The sequence below is a fragment of the Schistocerca nitens genome, chromosome 2, assembly GCF_023898315.1.
Source record: "Schistocerca nitens isolate TAMUIC-IGC-003100 chromosome 2, iqSchNite1.1, whole genome shotgun sequence".
NCBI classification, from domain to species: domain Eukaryota; kingdom Metazoa; phylum Arthropoda; class Insecta; order Orthoptera; family Acrididae; genus Schistocerca; species Schistocerca nitens.
The window spans coordinates 743302829-743323893 of NC_064615.1; the positions used below are offsets into that span (position 1 = coordinate 743302829).

Consider the following 21065-nt stretch of genomic DNA (forward strand, 5'->3'; position numbering starts at 1 on the left):
CCCGGAACAACAGCTGCAGCATGCTATGCGTCTCGTACCATTTAGTTGGAGACTGGCAGCAGCTGGACTATGGAATCCGTCCCTTGTATAGTAGGTCATTAACACAACACAGCTGCGTTCAGAACGGTACCATGGACGACAGGAAGCATGGACTACTGTGTTCAGCGATGAATCGCGCTAGTGCACTACTCTGGAAGACGAATGTGGAGGCACGTAAGTCGCGGCTGGTAGTGGCAGTGACTCTGATGGCGCAACAGTACGTCAGGAACATCCCGCGTCCTCCTGTGTCTCCTCTTGCAACAGTAGCGTGGTGCTATTTTCCAGCAGGACAATGCTCGTACAGAAATGTCTGCGAACGGTCTGCGCGATGTTGAGGTACTCCTGTGGCCAGCAAGATCCCAAAATCTGTCGCCAATAGAACATGTATCGGACAAGCTCGGACGTCAACTCCGTTCCAGTCTCAGTTAACATAGTTACGGGCCAGCTAGCCTCAGGAAAAGACAGGTTTTCCACACTTCCAAACCGAATAAGTGCGTGCACCGTAACCAGAGGGGGTGACTGTCATATTGGTAAATGGGCTCGTACTGCACAGTTCTTTGAAAGTGTGACTGGATACTGTAATACTAGCCCGTGAATTTCATTTGGTTTCCTCCTCCTCCTCTTTTGGATGCTTCACTTGTTACGTCAGATGTTGTGTATAGGATGAGCAGAGAGAAATGGAAATAGTTATAGTGACGATATGGGCCGCTAATCGGGAAATCTACTCGATATAACATACCTTGAGAAAGTATAGATTGTTATGGCCAGGCTTCAGGGAATGAGTATTTCAGAAACGGTGAAGCTGATCGGCTGTTGGCGTGCTACTGTCGAGAGCATCTATGGAAAGTGGTTAAAAGACAGCGAAAGGAGTAGAGAGGGCGTCATATGTCCATGCCTCATCACAGAATAAGCAGGATAGTCTGTGACCTGTGATAGATCTGAGAGTAAAACCTTCGTGCAAGGACTAATGTTTCGGAACATTCACACTTTCAAGTGAATGTTGAATATGGTGCACCACAGCAGACTCCTCCTTTGTGTGCCCTTGTTGAACCGACGATTTCGTAAATTACGGTTGCAGCGGGCACAGGATCAGAGTTTGAACCGTGAAGCACGCACCCCAGACCAGCCCGCCTAAAACCACAGTCCATCCTTCACGTCTGAACATCAGAAGCTTAAATTGGAAAGCCCATACTACGTAGAGGAGCGAAGGTAGAAATGTAATAGGATATAGAGTATTGTATAAATTGGATGTCAAACCGTAACAAAACTCTCCCATAGATCACGGTGGCTATGATATATTTCAATAACAATATAATAGCCCCCAGTTCCAATGAAGATGCAGACATTTATAATACTAAAATGTAGACTTTCACGGCCGGAAATATCATGTCCATTATAATTATCCGGGCTGTTATGCCGTGGTCGGTTGATGAATTCTGTGTCGATTCCCAACGTTTCGTCTCCGACTGCGGGAGACATCTTCAAGGGGGTCCGTAGCTAGATGGAAGGTCCAACACACCCACTGGCTTGCTACTGACTGCCGCTAAATTCCGTGTCCGCGCGCTCCCACGCCGCGGCGTGACGTCACGTGTTTTGAAAACGTCAGTGCAATTGGCCGCTGTCCGTCGCCGTCGATCGGCGTTGCCATCAGCCAGTAGTGGACGGGTGGTACACATCTTCTTTAGCACCGGCATCCATATACCGTTTAATTTCAGGCCCTCCTCCTTTCGGTTGAAATTATTTGGGTGTTTAGCGATTTCGATTGCCTCCCTGTAGAGCCTTTCGTAATATCCGCTTGTGGCCGCTAGTACTTGCGTCTCCTCGAAACGAATATTGTGGTTCCCTGGCTGGAAAGCATGCTCAGCAACAGCTGATCGTTCCGTTTCTCCTCTTCTACAATTTCCCTTGTGCTCTTCCAAACGTTTAGAAACAGTTCTTTTAGTGGTACCCACATAAACATCACCACAGCTGCATGGGATCCTATACACTCCAGCTTTTTCCAATGGTTTGCGAGCGTCCTTGGCAGGCTTAAGGTATTCCTGTATCTTCCTGGTGGGCTTGTAAATAACGGTAATATTCCGCTTCGTCAAGATCCTCCCTATTCTTTCCGTTACATTTTTAACAAACGGAAGGAAAACCTTAGATTTTGCAGTAGCCTGTACGTCAGTATGATGTCTGCGTGGCTGCCTCAACGCACGTTTTATTTCGGCGGACGAATATCCGTTCTTCATTAGTGCATTGTGGAGATGTTCCATCTCAGCGTCGAGCAGCTCAGGTTCACAAATATTTCTAGCTCTGTCCGCTAACGTCTTGATAACACCCCGCTTCTGTTGTGGGTGGTGGTTCGAATCCCGGTGTAAATAACGGTCCGTGTGCGTGGGTTTGCGGTATACTGAGTGGCCCAAACTACCATTGTCGTTTCTAAGGAGACGCAAGTACTAGCGGCCACAAGCGGATATTACGAAAGGCTCTACAGGGAGGCAATCGAAATCGCTAAACACCCAAATAATTTCAACCGAAAGGAGGAGGGCCTGAAATTAAACGGTATATGGATGCCGGTGCTAAAGAAGATGTGTACCACCCGTCCACTACTGGCTGATGGCAACGCCGATCGACGGCGACGGACAGCGGCCAATTGCACTGACGTTTTCAAAACACGTGACGTCACGCCGCGGCGTGGGAGCGCGCGGACACGGAATTTAGCGGCAGTCAGTAGGAAGCCAGTGGGTGTGTTGGACCTTCCATCTAGCTACGGACCCCCTTGAAGATGCCTCCCGCAGTCGGAGACGAAACGTTGGGAATACACACAGAATTCATCAACCGACCACGGCATAACAGCCCGGATAATTATAGTGGACAAGACATTTATAATACAGGCGAACCATCAATTCAATGACCATGGTTGAAACAGAACACGAATTTTCTAAGAAAACTGGAAACACTGGTACAAGCTGATCCAGTGAAGAGCGGTTTAGTTTCCAGAAAAGTATAGAAACCCGTAAGGCAATACTTAGAGTTACCGTAGAAGATGGAATGAAGTAAGACAAATCCACATTTAAAACACTTGTAGATAAGAAAGATTTTGACAATATCCACAGGAATACACTGAAATTATGACTGTGGCAAGGATACGTAGTTGGCGAAAGCTTGTCCATAACTTACACATGAGAGAGACTGCAATTCTAAAAGTCAGAGGACGTGAAAGGGAAGTAGTACCTGAAGGGAGCTGGTCAGGTTTGCAGCCTATCCCCGATATTTCCAATGTGGACAAGTACAAACAAAGCTAAGGAGAAATTTGGGATGTGAATGTTGAAGGAGAAGAAAGAAGACCGTAATGAACTTCAAAGATTAGTAGACAGAAATTTCGAAAGAGAAATGCTGAACATTAACAATAAAAACGAGGGTAATATGGAAGGTAGTAGAGTTAAATGATGCGACGCTGAGGAAACACAAAAAGTAGTGAGTCTAGCTATATGGGCAGCGAGAACGCTAGCAATGGCCGAAGTAAAGGATGTAAAAGGCACAAGGGCAATAGCAATAAAAGCGTTTCTGAAAGAGTTTTTGATATCGAATATAAATTTACATATTCAGAGATCTTTTCTGAAGATGTTCCTTAGGATTGTGGCCTTGTACGGAAGTGAAAGTGGACGACAAGCAGTTCAGACAAGAGTAGAAGCTACTGAAATGGGGTGAGACGGAAAAGTGCTGAATATTGTTGGTTAGATCGAATAACTAATGAGAAGGCACTGAATCGAACTGAAAAAAAGGATGACTCAGCTTGATTAAAAGAGAGGAGTAGGATGATAAAACACACCCTGAGGCAGCAAAACTTCTCAAACTTGCAAATAAGAGGACGAGTGGAGCAAACGTGGTAGAGGGAGGGTAACACTAAAGTCAGAAAACAGGCTCAAATGGTTATAAGTTAGACTAGTTAAGTATAGATGAGAAGGGTGGACATCTGCTTCAAATCCAATTAATCTCTAGACTGAGAAAAGAAGACAGCAGAACCTAACTTCCTGGCAGTTCAAAACTGTGTACCAGACAGAGACTCGAACTCTGGACCTTTTCCTTTCGCGGGCAAGTGTTACACCAACTGAGCTACCTAAACAAGACTCACGCCTTTACTTCAGCCAGTTCCTCATCCCCTACCTTCCAAACTTTACAGAAACTCTTCTGCAGCCGAGTGTGCACAGATATGAAACTTCCTGGCAGATTAAAACTGGAAAAAATCCCCAAGGCTGTGACTAAGCCATATCTCCACATTATCCTTTCTTCCAGGAGTGCTACTCTTGTAAGGTTCGCAGGAGAGCTTCTATGAAGTGAAGTGTGGAAGGTAGGAGATAAGGTACTGGCGGAAGTAAAGCTGTGAGGACGGGTCGTGAGTCGTGCTTGCTTGGCTCAGTTGGTAGAGCACTTGCCTGCGAAAGGCAAACATCCCGAGTTAGAGTCTCGGTCCGGCACACAGTTCTAATCTGCAGGAAGTTTCATATCAGCGCAAACTCCGCTGAAGAGTGAAAATTCATTCTGGGAACAGATACTACATCATGCTCCGCAAGCCACCTCATGCTGTGTGGCAGAGGGTACTTCTGGTACTGCTGACTGATTCTACCCCCATCATCTTCCATTCGCGAATGGTGCGTGTGAAGAATGATTGTCGGTAAGCCTCTGTATTAGCTCAAATTTTTCGAATTTTTTCGTCGTTGTCATTACGCGACACGTATGCAGGACGGAGTAATATTTTTGTCTCACTTTTTGCGGAAAGTACTCTATCGAAATTTCAGTAGTAGTCCTCTCCGTGAAACATAAACGTCTTCCAATGGAGCTTGTTGAGAACTTCGGTAACGCTCTCACGCCGACTAAAAGATCCCGTGACGTATACTGCCACTCTTCGTTGGATCTTCTCTCTCTATACATATCTTCCGTTTCTATCAGTCCTACCTGACAAGGATCCAATATTGACCAACAGTACTCACGAATCGGTAGAACAAGTGCCTTATAAAACTTCCGGGCAGATTAAAACTGTGTGCCGGACCGAGACTCGAACTTGGGATCTTATAAACCACTTCCTTCGTGGATGAGTTTCATTTCCTTACGATTCTTCCTATGAATCACTGTGACATCTGCTTTTCCTATTTGCCTTACGTGGTGATTCTACTTGTCAGCTAGGTTTTGAGTTCCCTTGAATCTGAGATCTCGTTGTTTACGGAGCAGTTTTCTAACATGGCTATTAAATTGAATCACGGCGAACCTTTCCCATTCACCTTTGCTTGGAACATAGTTGTCTAAAGCATATTGAATGATTTTGGTTTTTTTCCAATTTGTGTTCTACATCTTCGGCCTCATCGCTGCATATTTGGTGCTGACTACTAATATAATCTGCAGTTTATGTCGTGTCACTTTTGCTAAGCAAAAATAACTTCCTACCTTTCTTAACATTCCTTGCAAGAGCCGTAGTCACAGTTACTCTCGTAGCCTTACGATCACTGATACCAGCCTCTATGTTAACTAATTCGATAAGTTCAGGTCTGTCTGTTGATAGGAGGTCTAACATGTTATCTTCAAGAGTTTGTTCTGCATCTGATCAAAATAATTTTCGGACATGACATTGAGAATGTCACACGAATATCTGTCTCTGGCACTAGTTTCGTTAGCATGACTCTCCCCATATATACTTGGAAAGTTGAAGTCACCTCTGATCACAACAGCAGGAACAGGAAAATTATTAGCGGTATTGTGTAATTTCTCTCTGAAGCGCCTCTACCACTACAGCTCCTGACGCAGGCGGTCTATAACAGCATCCGACTATCATTTTTGACCGATCTTTGATGCTTCACCCAATTTAAGCAACATTCGGGATCGGTGATAATCTCGATAGCTCAACTGCATTAGTCGTACATTCATATAATTCTTGTGTCTTTGGGAGTGTGCAGCAAGCTTACAATATTAGAAAACATTCACCAATATTTTCTGCTATCATGTCATCAGTTACGTCCCACTGGAATTTCCTAGCATGTTCCCTAAAGCGAGTGTTTTACTGCTCATAGAACAAGTGGAATGCCTTGTTCCGCCGCATACGTTCCTGTGGGAAGCAGTGAGGGCTTCAGCTGGGATAGATAGGCGGGGTGGGGGGTGGGGGTTGAGGTGGGGGAGGACGAGCTGTAAATGACAGATACGAATTCTCTATCTTTAAAAGAGAACAGACTGTTGGATTTCTGACTCATTGTAGAGACCAGTTCTTTCCTGCCAAACATTTGAAGTAACTACACTACTGGCCATTAAAATTGCTACACCAAGAAGAAATGCAGATGATAAACGGGTATTCATTGGACAAATATATTACACTAGAACTGACATGTGATTACATTTTCACGCAGTTTGAGTGCATAGATCCTGAGAAATCAGTACCCAGAACAACCACCTCTGACCGTAATAACGGCCTTGATACCCCTGGGCATTGAGTCAAACAGAGCTTGGATGGCGTGTACAGGTACAGCCGCCCATGAAGCATCAACACGATACCACAGTTTATCATGAGTAGTGACTGGCGTATTGCGACGAGCCAGTTGCTCGGCCACCATTGACCAGACGTTTTCAATTGGTGAGAGATCTGGAGAATGTGCTGGCCAGGGCAGCAGTCGAACATTTTCTGTATCCAGAAACGCCCGTACAGGACCTGAAACATGCGGTCGTGCATTATCCTGCTGAAATGTAAGGTTTCGCAGGGAACGAATGAAGGTTAGAGACACGGCTCGTAACACATCTGAAATGTAACGTCCACTGTTCAAAGTGCCGTCAATGCGAACAAGAGGTGACTGAGACGTGTAACCAATGGCACCGCATACCATCACGCCGGGTGATACGCCAGTATGGCGATGACGAATACTCTTCTCCAATGTGCGTTCACCGCGATGTCGCGGATGCGGATACGACCATCATGATGCTGTTAACAGAACCTGGATTCATCCGAAAAAATGACGTTTTGCCATTTGTGCGCCCAGGTTCGTCGTTGAGTACACCATCGCAGGCGCTCCTGTCTGTGATGCAGCGTCAAGGGTAACCGCAGCCACGGTCTCCGAACTGATAGTCCATGCTCCTGCAAACGTCGTCGACCTGTTCGTGCAGATGGTTGTTATCTTGCAAACGACCCCATCTCTTGACCCAGGGATCGAGACGTGGCTGCACGATCCGTTACAGCCACGCAGATAAGATGCCTGTCATCTCGACTGCTAGTGATATGAGACAGTTGTGATCCACCACGGCGTTCCGTATTACCCTCCTGAACCCACCGATTCCATATTCTGCTAACAGTCATTGGATCTCGACCAACGCGAGCAGCAATATCGCGATACGATGAACAGCAATCGCGATAGGCTACAATCCGACCTTTATCGAGGTCGGAAACGTGATGGTACGCATTTCTCCTCCTTACACGAGGCATCACAACGACGTTTCACCAGCCAACGCCGGTCAACTGCTGTTTGTATATGAGAAATCGGTTGGAAACTTTCCTCATGTCAGCACATTGTAGGTGTCGCCACCGGCGCCAACCTTGTGTGAATGCTCTAAAAAGCTGATCATTTGCATATCACAGCAGCTTCTTCCTGTCGGTTAAATTTCGCGTCTGTAGCACGTCATCAGCGTGGTGTAGCAATTTTAATGGCCAGTAGTGTAAAATTTTAAGTCATTAACAGAATTTCCAGAAACTTGATTTTGGGCGTGCTGAGTGCACTGGCAGAATTTTGTTAGGTCATGTGTAATGTACTACACACCAATTTAGAAGGGAAACTCCACATCACATCCTCCTCAGATTTTGTGGTAAGATGGCTCATTGGACAGCCAGTCAAAAACTGAACCCAGATCAAGCATGAAAACAGAAAGGAGGTGTACCGAACTGTGGAAAAAGAATAGAAACAATGAACGGTCCAAATGTAATATGTGCAATTTGAAACGATGTTAATGAGCGCTCCGTGTTGTGGTTGTGTGGTCGCGGTGTTAGACTCCGACGGAGGAGATCCGGGTACTAATGTCCCACGTACCTCATAGTTTTCTTTTTCCCAAAATTACTAACTGTCCGTCCGGTCATTGACGTGTCTGTTTGCATGTTTGTGTGTAATGTCAGTTTTCAACTGCGACATGTAACGAAGGTACCTTCAGAAATACGTATCTCCTATTTGTTCTAAGCAGGTACCACATGTTATGCGTCTTGCATTCCGTTTTGGAAGTTTTGACTATTGAATTCCTTCGTTGTAACATAGTTCATAACCGTTTATTTGTTGTTTTCATTATTTGTGAGGTCTATGCGACATATTGCCTGCTCTCACTATTCATCACAGGATATGAGTCATGTGGTAAGAACATACCGTATTATCGTAAGTTAGCAGTGTATGTGGTGAACAGTGAGAGCACCGAGATGCCACATAATCTCTCTCAGAAATGAAAACAAAAATAAACAGGCGTGTACTATGTTACAACGAAGGAATTACGGAGTCAAAACTTCCAAAACGGAGCGCAAGAGCCATAACATGTGGTACCTGTTTAGAACAAATAGGAGGTACGTACATCTTGGGGGTACCTTTGTTACACGTCGCTGTTGCAATCGGACATTACACACGCAAGCGCACACGTGCAGACACACAAATTTGAATACAGCGACCGGGCGGTTGTCAATGACCGGGCGGTTGTCAATGACCGGGCGGTTGTCAATGACCGGGCGGTTGTCAATGACCGGGCGGTTGTCAATGACCGGGCGGTTGTCAATGACCGGGCGGTTGTCAATGACCGGGCGGTTGTCAATGACCGGGCGGTTGTCAATGACCGGGCGGTTGTCAATGACCGGGCGGTTGTCAATGACCGGGCGGTTGTCAATGACCGGGCGGTTGTCAATGACCGGGCGGTTGTCAATGACCGGGCGGTTGTCAATGACCGGGCGGTTGTCAATGACCGGGCGGTTGTCAATGACCGGGCGGTTGTCAATGACCGGGCGGTTGTCAATGACCGGGCGGTTGTCAATGACCGGGCGGTTGTCAGCAGAGTTCAGGAACCAGCAATGGTAAAGTGTATTAATGCACCAAGCAAGAACGGTAAAGGCTGTTCTTGGCAAAGTTTGCATGGCAAATTGCTGAGAAGTTAAACTGTAGGAAAAAGTGTCGACCAACCGTTTCAGCACCACTGTTTCGAAAGCCTTTTTACGTTACCTACTTTTCCTTTCTAACAACCCAATAATTTGAAAAACTGTATTTTTGTCTATTAACAGACAAGCCTTTTTCACATTATAAAAGGTTATTTGATGAAAATTATTTTATCTGTTAATAAATGTTGTAGGCTTTTTATTAGTCCAGATATTGTAGCACCTAAATCAATTTCAGTATCAGGGATCTGGTAACTTTTGTGGAAGAACACACAGGAAAAATATCCATCTCCTCGTTGAACCTTTGTTTTGTTTTTGTGAGTAAAATAACGATTAAGAATGAACCGAGATTTTAATGGTTGGAAGTGGGAGGACTGAGATTATAATAATTGATGAGGTTGAGCGGAGCGGAATAGCATTTATTGAAGACCTAGTTACCGACAGTAATGTCGGAGGCTACAGTGGAGATTCCGTCGTGGCTACAGGACCATAAAGTTGGGAGGCGACGTCAGACATCACCCATCCTCCAGACGCCTTCCTGCTGCTCAAAGCATTACAAGAACAAAGGCCCATTTACAATAGTACCCCCCTTCAAATTCGACAGGCATCACAAAATTTGCAATAAACAGCAAAAGATTAGCGGCTTTATGTCAAACATATTTTGAAAAGGTTTTACTTTGGAAATACCATAAATGCAATAGTAACCAAATTATATAGCCTTTTAAAATAATACTCTAAAATTTAGTCTCATTTCATGAAAAAGTACTCAAAAACAATGACTCCTAATTTCATTAAATTTGTTGTCTACGACAATTACTCCATCATAACAATTCCCATCATACACTCCTGGAAATGGAAAAAAGAACACATTGACACCGGTGTGTCAGACCCACCATACTTGCTCCGGACACTGCGAGAGGGCTGTACAAGCAATGATCACACGCACGGCACAGCGGACACACCAGGAACCGCGGTGTTGGCCGTCGAATGGCGCTAGCTGCGCAGCATTTGTGCACCGCCGCCGTCAGTGTCAGCCAGTTTGCCGTGGCATACGGAGCTCCATCGCAGTCTTTAACACTGGTAGCATGCCGCGACAGCGTGGACGTGAACCGTATGTGCAGTTGACGGACTTTGAGCGAGGGCGTATAGTGGGCATGCGGGAGGCCGGGTGGACGTACCGCCGAATTGCTCAACACGTGGGGCGTGAGGTCTCCACAGTACATCGATGTTGTCGCCAGTGGTCGGCGGAAGGTGCACGTGCCCGTCGACCTGGGACCGGACCGCAGCGACGCACGGATGCACGCCAAGACCGTAGGATCCTACGCAGTGCCGTAGGGGACCGCACCGCCACTTCCCAGCAAATTAGGGACACTGTTGCTCCTGGGGTATCGGCGAGGACCATTCGCAACCGTCTCCATGAAGCTGGGCTACGGTCCCGCACACCGTTAGGCCGTCTTCCGCTCACGCCCCAACATCGTGCAGCCCGCCTCCAGTGGTGTCGCGACAGGCGTGAATGGAGGGACGAATGGAAACGTGTCGTCTTCAATGATGAGAGTCGCTTCTGCCTTGGTGCCAATGATGGTCGTATGCGTGTTTGGCGCCGTGCAGGTGAGCGCCACAATCAGGACTGCATACGACCGAGGCACACAGGGCCAACACCCGGCATCATGGTGTGGGGAGCGATCTCCTACACTGGCCGTACACCACTGGTGATCGTCGAGGGGACACTGAATAGTGCACGGTACATCCAAACCGTCATCGAACCCATCGTTCTACCATTCCTAGACCGGCAAGGGAACTTGCTGTTCCAACAGGACAATGCACGTCCGCATGTATCCCGTGCCACCCAACGTGCTCTAGAAGGTGTAAGTCAACTACCCTGGCCAGCAAGATCTCCGGATCTGTCCCCCGTTGAGCATGTTTGGGACTGGATGAAGCGTCGTCTCACGCGGTCTGCACGTCCAGCACGAACGCTGGTCCAACTGAGGCGCCAGGTGGAAATGGCATGGCAAGCCGTTCCACAGGACTACATCCAGCATCTCTACGACCGTCTCCATGGGAGAATAGCAGCCTGCATTGCTGCGAAAGGTGGATATACACTGTACTAGTGCCGACATTGTGCATGCTCTGTTGCCTGTGTCTATGTGTCTGTGGTTCTGTCAGTGTGATCATGTGATGTATCTGACCCCAGGAATGTGTCAATAAAGTTTCCCCTTCCTGGGACAATGAATTCACGGTGTTCTTATTTCAATTTCCAGAAGTGTATGTAGCAGCTAATGAACCCCTCTGGTCACCAATCACCACAGGGCAACACAACGCACAACTACAAATGCCCGGCCCACCACCTTAACGATACAGCTATCTACTCGCTTATACGAAAGCATCAGCCCAACTAGCAGCGGCAGAACTTGACTAGTTGGCGCGCCATAAGATATACTTCGAAGTAGACCAGCTTAACAGCATTGAATCTGCATAGATACCACTTACGATAGGTAGCTAACCAGTATACCAGCATCAGGTAACGTGGTGCACTGCATCTGACTTAGAATTAGAGGGCAGTCGTAATTGGCATCAGAATATTTCTTATATTACTACTTTCAATTTAATTAAATACACGCTGGCAACCAATATCAGAAGACCACGCCTACGGCGCTTTATCACAAATCACAAAATCATTAGTTCTTTGCTCACAGTGAATGAGGCGAACTGCAAATACACTTCTTGGTATATTTCACCAGGCTATATTAGGCCAGCAATACTTTCACAAGCACTGCCGCAACGGGGCAATAAGATAAAACAGCACAAAATCCACCACTACAACATGAATTAGCGTGGTAAGAAAGCTTAACTTCCGAAGTTAACAGACGTCATGTCTGCCACCCCCTCCCCTACTCCGCCTAAAACAAGTCAACATTTTATCCAGAGACACCTTGGTGTTGACGTTTCGTTCTATCGATGGCCTACGTGAATACCACTATTTGAATGTATTGGGAAATGAAGTTCTGTTCCGTCAAATCTGAACCGACCTTCAGGCGTTTCCCACACTGACGCAGCAGAAATAGTGCCGGGTCCGCAACCGTGTTCAGAATAACACGTGAAATGTGGCGTGTTAGCGCCTTTCTTACCGCAGAGCCGCTATAAAATGCGTTTGTTCGTGTTGCACACAGAAGAATTGTTTCTCAAGCAATTCTGTGGAAACTGTTCAGTTTTTAAAAAAATCGTAATTTTATGACTTAGTCTTGCTTTGCTACTTAACAATGTACTTACTACATTTTCGTTACTAGCCGTTGTAATGACGCTTCAGATTTAACGAATCTGTTCGTAGAGTTTGCAAAATTAGTCACTGTCCACTTTATGTGGTGCACATTAGGTCGCTACGTAAGAAATGTAGCTAACATACCGAACTTACTTTTGAAACTAGAAAAAGTCATATCTATTTTCTGTCTAAACAGATTTGAAGCAGTGAAAGTATACTGTCTGGTATAGTGTTAGAGGCTGCGACACAAGTAATCTTAAGTTCTGTCCCTTGGCATATTTATCTACTCATGTATTACATTTGTTCTATGCTTTATTCACGAAGCAACATCTAGTAACTGTTGCTGGTAGAACAATTTAAACAAGAAGTGTAGAAGACTTCAATATTGTTCAGCATGTGCACTGTGTGATATGAAATGGAAAAGTGATACCATAATAAAGGAAAACCTAACTTACTTTTAGCGACATCGTTTACGTAGGATCAAGTAACAGGGAAAGGGTCTGACATGTGGATCACCGATTGTGATAGTTTTGCGAAGACTTTCTATACTGAAAATAGACATGTTACGGGTTTTTACTAGACACTTGATAGTTTTTGAAGAACAGTTTCTGGTTTATGGCAAAAAATCGTATTTTCAATACTACACATAGATACTCAAAACAACACAGTTTTTATTAATGTAATATAAGGTCCATAGTTACTAATGTTATTAGCCTGTTTTGTGTTTTCATGGCTATCTTGGGTACCCGTCATTCAGTCTGTCCAGCAGAGCGAGATCGGCGGCCGAACTGTCAAGGCATTACACTACCACGCCGCTGGTCTGCGTCGATTGGTCATGCCATTTTTCATTTCATATTTCTCGGTATATCTGATGATAACCTCAATATTTTCTTTGCCTGTTTTGAAGTAAAACATCGGGAGGTGTGATTAATAATCAAATAAGCATATAATGTATTGACAATTATTTTCATCATGATACATGGTACAAAAATAGCCCAGCAAAAAGCCGAAGCATGTGTCTCTTTATTTTCAATATAGAATGTCCTTGCAAAATGTGATCGAAATCGGTGATCCACGTCAGACCCCCTCTTGTCTGTGGCAGACTAAATATTTAACGTGACGCTAGGTAACGCATGATACATATTGTTTGCAATATAGTTAACAAGATTATAAACTGAATAAAATTAATAGGTCACTCTAAAGAAAAAAAATAATAATTCGTCATTTATACCACCCTGCCGCCGGATCACTCTTCTTTAGAACAGCTATCTCCCAAAATTTTTCATGCATCAACCACCTGGTTTCTGTCAGTCGTCAGCATTAATCTAAAACCTTTTTAGTTTGCCACTATTGCTTCTAATCTAACGTCGACACACATCCCCTAACAGTCCATACCTCGCCCTTTATTCGTTTTCTGATACAGTTAATACTTCTCTGCAAACTCAGTAGTTCAATCCCTAGTAGACTATTTTTCCTTCCATTTGTATCTGTGGACAACAAGGGTTTTGCAGTTTTGGGTCAGCACGTATATATCCCACGATCTTCAGTTCGTCACTGGTAATGGTAAGTACTCAAGGTGACGAATGTAACTTACAGCGGGTAGGGAATTAGGATATTGAAAAATTTTTCATTTAAGTGGTTAATCTATTTTTGTGAGACAAAATAACTGCGTAATGCAGGTTTCAACAATTGCATTTGCAGAATAAGTAAGCCCACTCGAAGTAAAGCGTTTCCAAGCATTTCGATAGAGAATAACATATAAAGACAGCTGAGCTACATAGAGAGAGACTGATTTTAATTTGAATACAGGACTTAAAAGTGTACTAAAAATCGTTGGCATTCTTAATGACAGAAATATAGTTGACCAGTATACTAGTCTCGTCTATTTCAGACGACGCATCATTATTACCTGCAGATGAAATTTCTCTACGACGTACACAAGTCTTCAAGCTGAGTGTTGCCAGCAAGGCGAAATTTCGTTGCAGTGTGGAGCACTTACGGGAACCGCACCCCACCATGGTAGATTTGTCCCCCCCAAAAAACCGCGACAGTATCGGGAATGCCTTAGTGCCTGTAGTAGACGTTCTTTTGGCGCACAACAAAAGTCCATGGGATTGTGCAGACTCCCTACAAAGGTATTACACCGAAACGAAGGGAAATCCACATACGTACGTGAAAGGGTATAGTATGTTACACAATGCTGCTGTCAAAAGCCGAAGCGTTTCCTGACGCATTTGCTTGGAATCAGTGAAGGCGTCTATAGCTGCATACTTCAGTTCCCACAAAGCGCCGAGAAAGTGTTGTCGAGCAGAAAATATACGGCAATTTAAAGCAAAGAACACATAAGCGTTACTGTTCATAAGATCAAGTGAAGCTGTGTCTCTTTTGGCATCAGAAGTAATTATCACAATAGAAACAAAGATAAGTAATTAAATGCAGTACATTGTACAAAGACTGTAGGGCGCAAACAACATTACATGCGATTAAAAACAAAGTAAAAACTTTGAAGTCACTGTACTGCCAAGAAAGACATATCCTTAGCACTTCAGAGAAGTGGTGTGGGGAGTGTGGGCATTAACATACCAAAAGTATAATTTCTTGACAGTTCGGTTCACTAGTGGTGTGGATGTTAGAGAAGCAGATAGCTTCTCTGGCCAAAAGCAATTGTTTTTGTCATCAGTGTCCTGTTCTGTTGAACTGTTGCAGAAGGTGTGGTGCGAATCTATAATCACTCATTCTCAATTTCTAAACGAGTATGTGTATCTAAGTATTTTCGAAAAATGTCAAGCTCTCATCTACTTCCGCCTGCTCATCCATTTTTCACTCGTAACGACCTTTTCTTTTCGTGTTGTTCCGTGTCACTGCATTTGGTGCAGTTGCCGCAGAGAACGCGAAGATCGCGTATGTCCTTTCAGCAGTCCACGCCATGACAGCTTGCTGTCGTGCATGCCGTATTGACGCACGCTTTGTGGAACATATGGCCATACGCGATTTTTACCGTTCACTTTGGAGCGCTGTGTTGCGCACTTTGGGGAACGGTTAAGCGTGCACTTTGACGCCAGTTAATCAGCTCTGGTGGTGACGGCGGGCTGTGTGTTGCAGGGCAGCAAGACGACCGCCGGCGCAGGCGCAGCGTTGGCCGCGGGCGCTGGAGTGACGTCTCCGGAGCTGGAGAATGTGCCGCTCTCAACGCCGCCGTACTTCACGCAGCTGCCGCCGCCCACGCCGCGCCGCCGCCGACCAGGTAACTTCGTCCAGTCTGATGGCGTCGTTGGAAAGGATGGAAAGTGCGGCCACAAGTCCTACAAAAGTAAAACTACACTTTTACTATGTAACATTGGATGTAAAGTATCTGGACGCCCCTATGTAGTGCGGGCCCGCCAGTATTAAGGAAGGCGGGGAGTATGGCGTTGTCAATTGAGAAGCATTAACGCCAAAATGGATGGCTCAGGAGAGCTCATAGACTTCTAACGCGGACTGGTCATTGGATGCCACCTGGGTAACAAATCCCTCAGGGACATTTGCATCCTTCTAAAGTTGCCTAAGTCGACGATTGCTGATGTGACTGAAGTGGAAACGCGATGTAACACACAGACAAACAAAGACCAGCCGACGTCGTGTACCGACTGACAGGGACCGTCGAGCTTCAAGGATGGTGGTTGTAAACATCGCATAAAATCAACGGAAGGAATCATTCGTGACTTACAAAATGTTACCAGCGGTCCGGCTAGCGCAATGCCTTTGCGGAGGGAGTTAAAAAGAATGGAGTAAAGTGATAGAGCAGCTGCTCACAAGCCACACATTTCTGCACTCAATTCACACACACATTCGAGGTTGTGCAAGAACGACGCCACTGGATAGTGGATGGCTAAAACAAATGATTAGGAGTCCATGTCCTCCGTGAATAGCAAAGATGTAGAGCAAAAGCTGAGTCTTCGAAAATAGAAAATATGTTGCGCACGGTTTTTTTTAACGACCCTCTTACATTTAAATCTATGCAAGCAGGTATAAATTGCATGGCGGAGGTTTGGTCCCATTGTACCAGTTACTAGTGCTTCTTTCCGTTCCCATACCGTATGGAACGTAGGAAGCATAGCTGATTAAACGCCTCTGTGCGTGCTCTCATTAGTCCCTTTTTGTCGTCGTGATCTCTAGAGGAACAATTCAGAGGCTTTTATTATATTCCTACATTACTGACTCAGATTTTGCTTGAAATTTCATAGACAGACTTTCGAAGACAATTGGCGTCTATCTTGAAGTGTCTGCAAGTTAGGTTTCTTGGGTATCTCTATTACTGTCCGCAGATGAAAATGTGAAGCGTAAATGTACCGGAGGCCCATGAATTTAGGAAGACTGTATAATGGTTCGGATCCATTCGGATTGAAGTGAACAACACTTCAGATAATGACTTATTATACGCACTTTGGTTTCAAAAGTCAAAATGTACATATTTCCCGTTTTACATGGTGCGCAGCTGTGATCTGAGGGCAGCCGACCGTCCGAGAGTCCATTCTACCGTCGCCGCGGAGAGCGTAAGCTCATATCCCCTTACAGGGCGACCTACAGACTATTTCCCCTCAGATAGAAATATCTCCACAGAAGGCAGTACTCTCCAGTGGCTCGGTCGAATGTAGCGACAGAACAACCTCCGTGACGCTCTTCCATTAGTAAACTTGTGCTGCTCTTCTTTGTAAAGGGTGGTCGGAAATTCCCATTACAAACTTCTAGGATATGTAGGGGGTAGTGAGTACAGAACATTTTGAATAGGAACCCATGTCCGGAACCGTATCGCTTCCGTTCTGCGACAGTTTCAGTTCAGATGTGTACCTCGTCAACGTCTGCTTAGGGCAAGAGAAACGTCTGAGTTCCCTGTCCTGGTATGCAACAGGGTAGACACGATGACGTGTACTACGCCGAACTATCCCCAGGTGTCACTGCTCTCTTTGCTGTGAGACCGAGTCAATACCTGTGCCTCAGCGATAGAGGAAACATGGTGCAGTACACGTTTGCGGAATTCAGACATGCTCCTTGTGTTTGGCGAATCTGGAAGTAACGGAAGAGCTGTTAGTCGGCTGTATCACAAACGTTTTCCCACACCGTTGCACTCCATCGCACAAACTATTTGCCCAAGTTACACAACGGCTACGAGAAACGGGTGTCTTCACCGTGAGGAGGCAGGACTGTGGTGCTCCACGGCGACGCCGCACTCCCGAATTTGAAGGTGGTGTACTGCGTCGCACTGAAGATGGCCCGTCCACGAGTTCGCGAACAATTGCGCGAACAATGGCTGTTAGTCACAGTACCGTCTTGGTCGTCCTGCATGAGCAACAATTACAGCCGTACCACTTACAAAGGGTGCACGCTATGGGTCCAGCAGACTTTCCACAACGCGTCGCCTTCTGCACATGGTTCCTGCACCGTTGCATCGACGCGCCCCTGTTTCTACGAAGAGTTCTCTTCAAAGACGAATACACATTTACAAGGGATTGTGTTCTCAATGCTCGAAATAGCCATGTCTGGGCGGACGAAAACCCTCATGCCTCGTATGTTCAGGGATTTCGAGACAAGTTTGGAATTAACGTGTGGGCAGGTGTTCTGGACGGTCATGTGATTGGACCATACCTCCTTCCATCCAAGCTCACGGGTCCCGCATATTTAGTCTTCCTACGGCACGTGTCGGACCCGTTCTTGGAAGCTGTACCATTGAATGTCCGTCACGAAATGTGGTTTCAGCATGATGGAGCACCACCTCACTTTTCACTGGCTGTCCGGAGACATCGTAACAGACGGTATGGTGAAAGGTGGACAAGCCGTGGTAGTCCAACCGCGTGGCCGCCACGATCGCCTATGGACTACTTCTTGTGGGGTCGTATGAAGAGCCTAATTTGTGAGACACCTGTAGAGACAGAGGAAGATCTACTGGTACGAGTTCTGGCCGCTGCACAAGACATTGAAGAGACACCAGGTGGGATGGAGAGAGTGTACCAGAACATGATTCGGAGGTACAATGTAACAACTTTGGTGGTCGCCACATCGAGCCGCTGTTGTAATGCATCGGTACGTTGCGGCTGGTGCCGTAGGTGCTGGGTTCTTGTTGTTGAGCGACTAATGTAAACCATAAGGTGTAAGTTGCAATGCAAATGCGTAAGTAATAACGGAACGAGTCAGTGTTCTTTTCAAATGGATTGCAACAATTGTACTGGGTCACGCCTAAGTACATTTCACACGTGGGTGTGGATGAGATAATCATCTGCATTGAAACTGTCGTAGAACGGAAACGATACGTTTCCGGAAATGGGTTCTTGTTAATAATCTTACGTACTCACTACCCTCTACATGTCCTAGAAGTTTGTAACGGGAATTTCCGACCACGCTGTATATGTTCAATAGACCCTCTTAATCCTATTTCGAATGGGTACCACAAAAGTCAGAAACATTCTAAAATCGGTCGTGTTAGGACTGTGTCCATAGCCCAACAGGTAGTGTAGTTATTTTTGGTGCGGAAGGACCCGGTTCAGTTCCCGGTGGCACTCGGATTTTTGTGTGGTAGGAAGGTCTGGCACGGGGTTCACTCAGTCACGTGAGGCCAAATGGGGAGCTACTTAAATAAAAAAGCAGCGGCACCATCAGGATTCATTTAGATTCATTTACTCGCAATAATAGCTGGAGAGGTGGTTGACATGCTGATAACATATTCCATGATCATAGATCGCTCCTCCTCCCCCCCCCCCCCCCCCCCCTGCCTTGTGGGCAGCAGTCGGTCAGTCGGAACAAGTGGAGGTTGAGAGTCGTGCCAGTGTTTTGAAAGCAATCTCTTTCGTATACTAACTTAATTTTCGTAGTATCCTACCAATGAGACCATCTCTGCCACCTTCCTACCTACTACTAAGCCTGTGTAATTGCTGTTGTCATAAGAGAAAATATTTACAAGTTTTGTGAAGTGCACACTTCTACATTTTGTAACATTTATTCTTAACTTGCCAATCCTTGCATCACTTCAAAAATTTGTGGAGATCGGACTGATACTTCCGCAGCTTTCTTAAGACGTTCGTTCATTATAATTTCATAATCAATGAAAAGTGAGAGGTTACCATTAATATTGCCTGCTAGCTCGTAACTATTCAACGTACACGCTAAGCATTCCAACAGTCTTTTAAGGGGCCTGCCTGAAGTTACGTAAGCTGCCGACTCTCCACCCAAGATAACATAATGTATCATCCTTCCAATAAATAATGAATTTAGTTGCAAAGTTCTCTTGATATCCTCCACGATTACCCCGTCGATAATTAGCACTGTTGTGGTCCAAGTCAAATGGTTTTCAGAAGTCAATAAATAATGCATTTACCTGACTGCCTTGATTTGTAGCTTTCAGGGTATTCGTAAAAAGTGAGTTTGGTTTCGGATATTTTCGGAATCCATGTTCATTGGCATAGAGGTCATTTGCTAAGTTGTAACAGTTAACTGATGGATGTAAAGGATATTAAACAGCAGTTTTGTAGGCCACTTCAAGACAGATGTAGTCTGTGATTTCTTCCAACTACTGAGCACAGTTATTTTGTTTGACGGATTTTGGTATACACTGAGGTGGCAAGTCATGGGATAGCGATATGTACGTATACAGATGGCGGTAATGTTGCGTACACAAAGTATAAAAGGGCACTGTATTGGCAGAGGTGTCATTTGTACTCAGAAGATTAATGTGAAAAGGTTTTCGACATGATTACGGCCACACGACGGGCTGAGCGTGTAACTGAAATATCTTTCTTGTGCTCTGACTTGTTTAAATCTAGTAGTCCCCTTTTTTGTTAGTTAGTGGGTCATCGCCTTCCTCCAACATTTAGAGTACGGGAAAGTGTCTTTGCCAGGCTTTATGTACGCTGATCTCCGATAGTTTGCCGTATGTGATCTTTCATTATATTATGTGATTTCTTTATACAGAATGCTGAAGAAGTAACTCGATCTTAAGAGAAAATGACTAAGCTACAACGATGTCGAAACTGATCTCCACTGAACTATTTACTCAGTTGGATACGACGTTCCAATTCTTGTAACGTGCTTTCCCCTAAGAATCGCAGCAGTATTTGTTTCTGCAGTTCGGAAATAATTTGAGGGAAAATCTTCTAAGTAGCATCCTTATCCCTACAAGAAATCAGATGCGGATAAATCAGAAGATTGAAAGAACCATAATCCTTTCAAATCACTGAGCAACTTCAGCATTACCCAGCCGACATCGCGTGTACTACAGCAGGTCTTAAGAAGGCAGGCCAGGGAAACAGTGGGACTCGTCTTTCTTAGAAGAAAGGTCGCATATTCGTCGCCTCATGAAGCCAGACATTGTCCTATTAATATATGGCATGTGGCACTAGCTGCAGGAGAGGTGCTCACTCAGACTCAAACCTCTGAGGGAGCAGTTGATATTCAGACTGCCCTCAACACGGAGGAGGCGAGATCATACGTTACAGCCAAGGGCTCCCCAAACTATCGCACTGCCGTTCGACAATGTAGTTTGGCCGACTGCGATCACAACAGTAGCACCTAACACGTACACAACCACCACTAAGGCAAGTTGAAGTCCAGAACACTACATTCTGCCACTTGGCACGCCAGTGACTGTGTTGACGTGCCCCTTACAGTCTGAGGTGA

General features: G+C 45.4%; 1 protein-coding gene across 1 annotated transcript in view; it reads left to right on the forward strand.

The window, feature by feature from the left end:
• The window catches only part of LOC126234602 (uncharacterized), a 254873-nt gene that overhangs the window by 44616 nt on the left and 189192 nt on the right, over positions 1 to 21065 (forward strand). The window contains exon 2 of the mRNA XM_049943322.1: positions 15525 to 15666. Coding sequence (XP_049799279.1) covers positions 15525 to 15666 — 142 coding nt within the window. The remainder of the gene's footprint in view (positions 1 to 15524; positions 15667 to 21065) is intronic.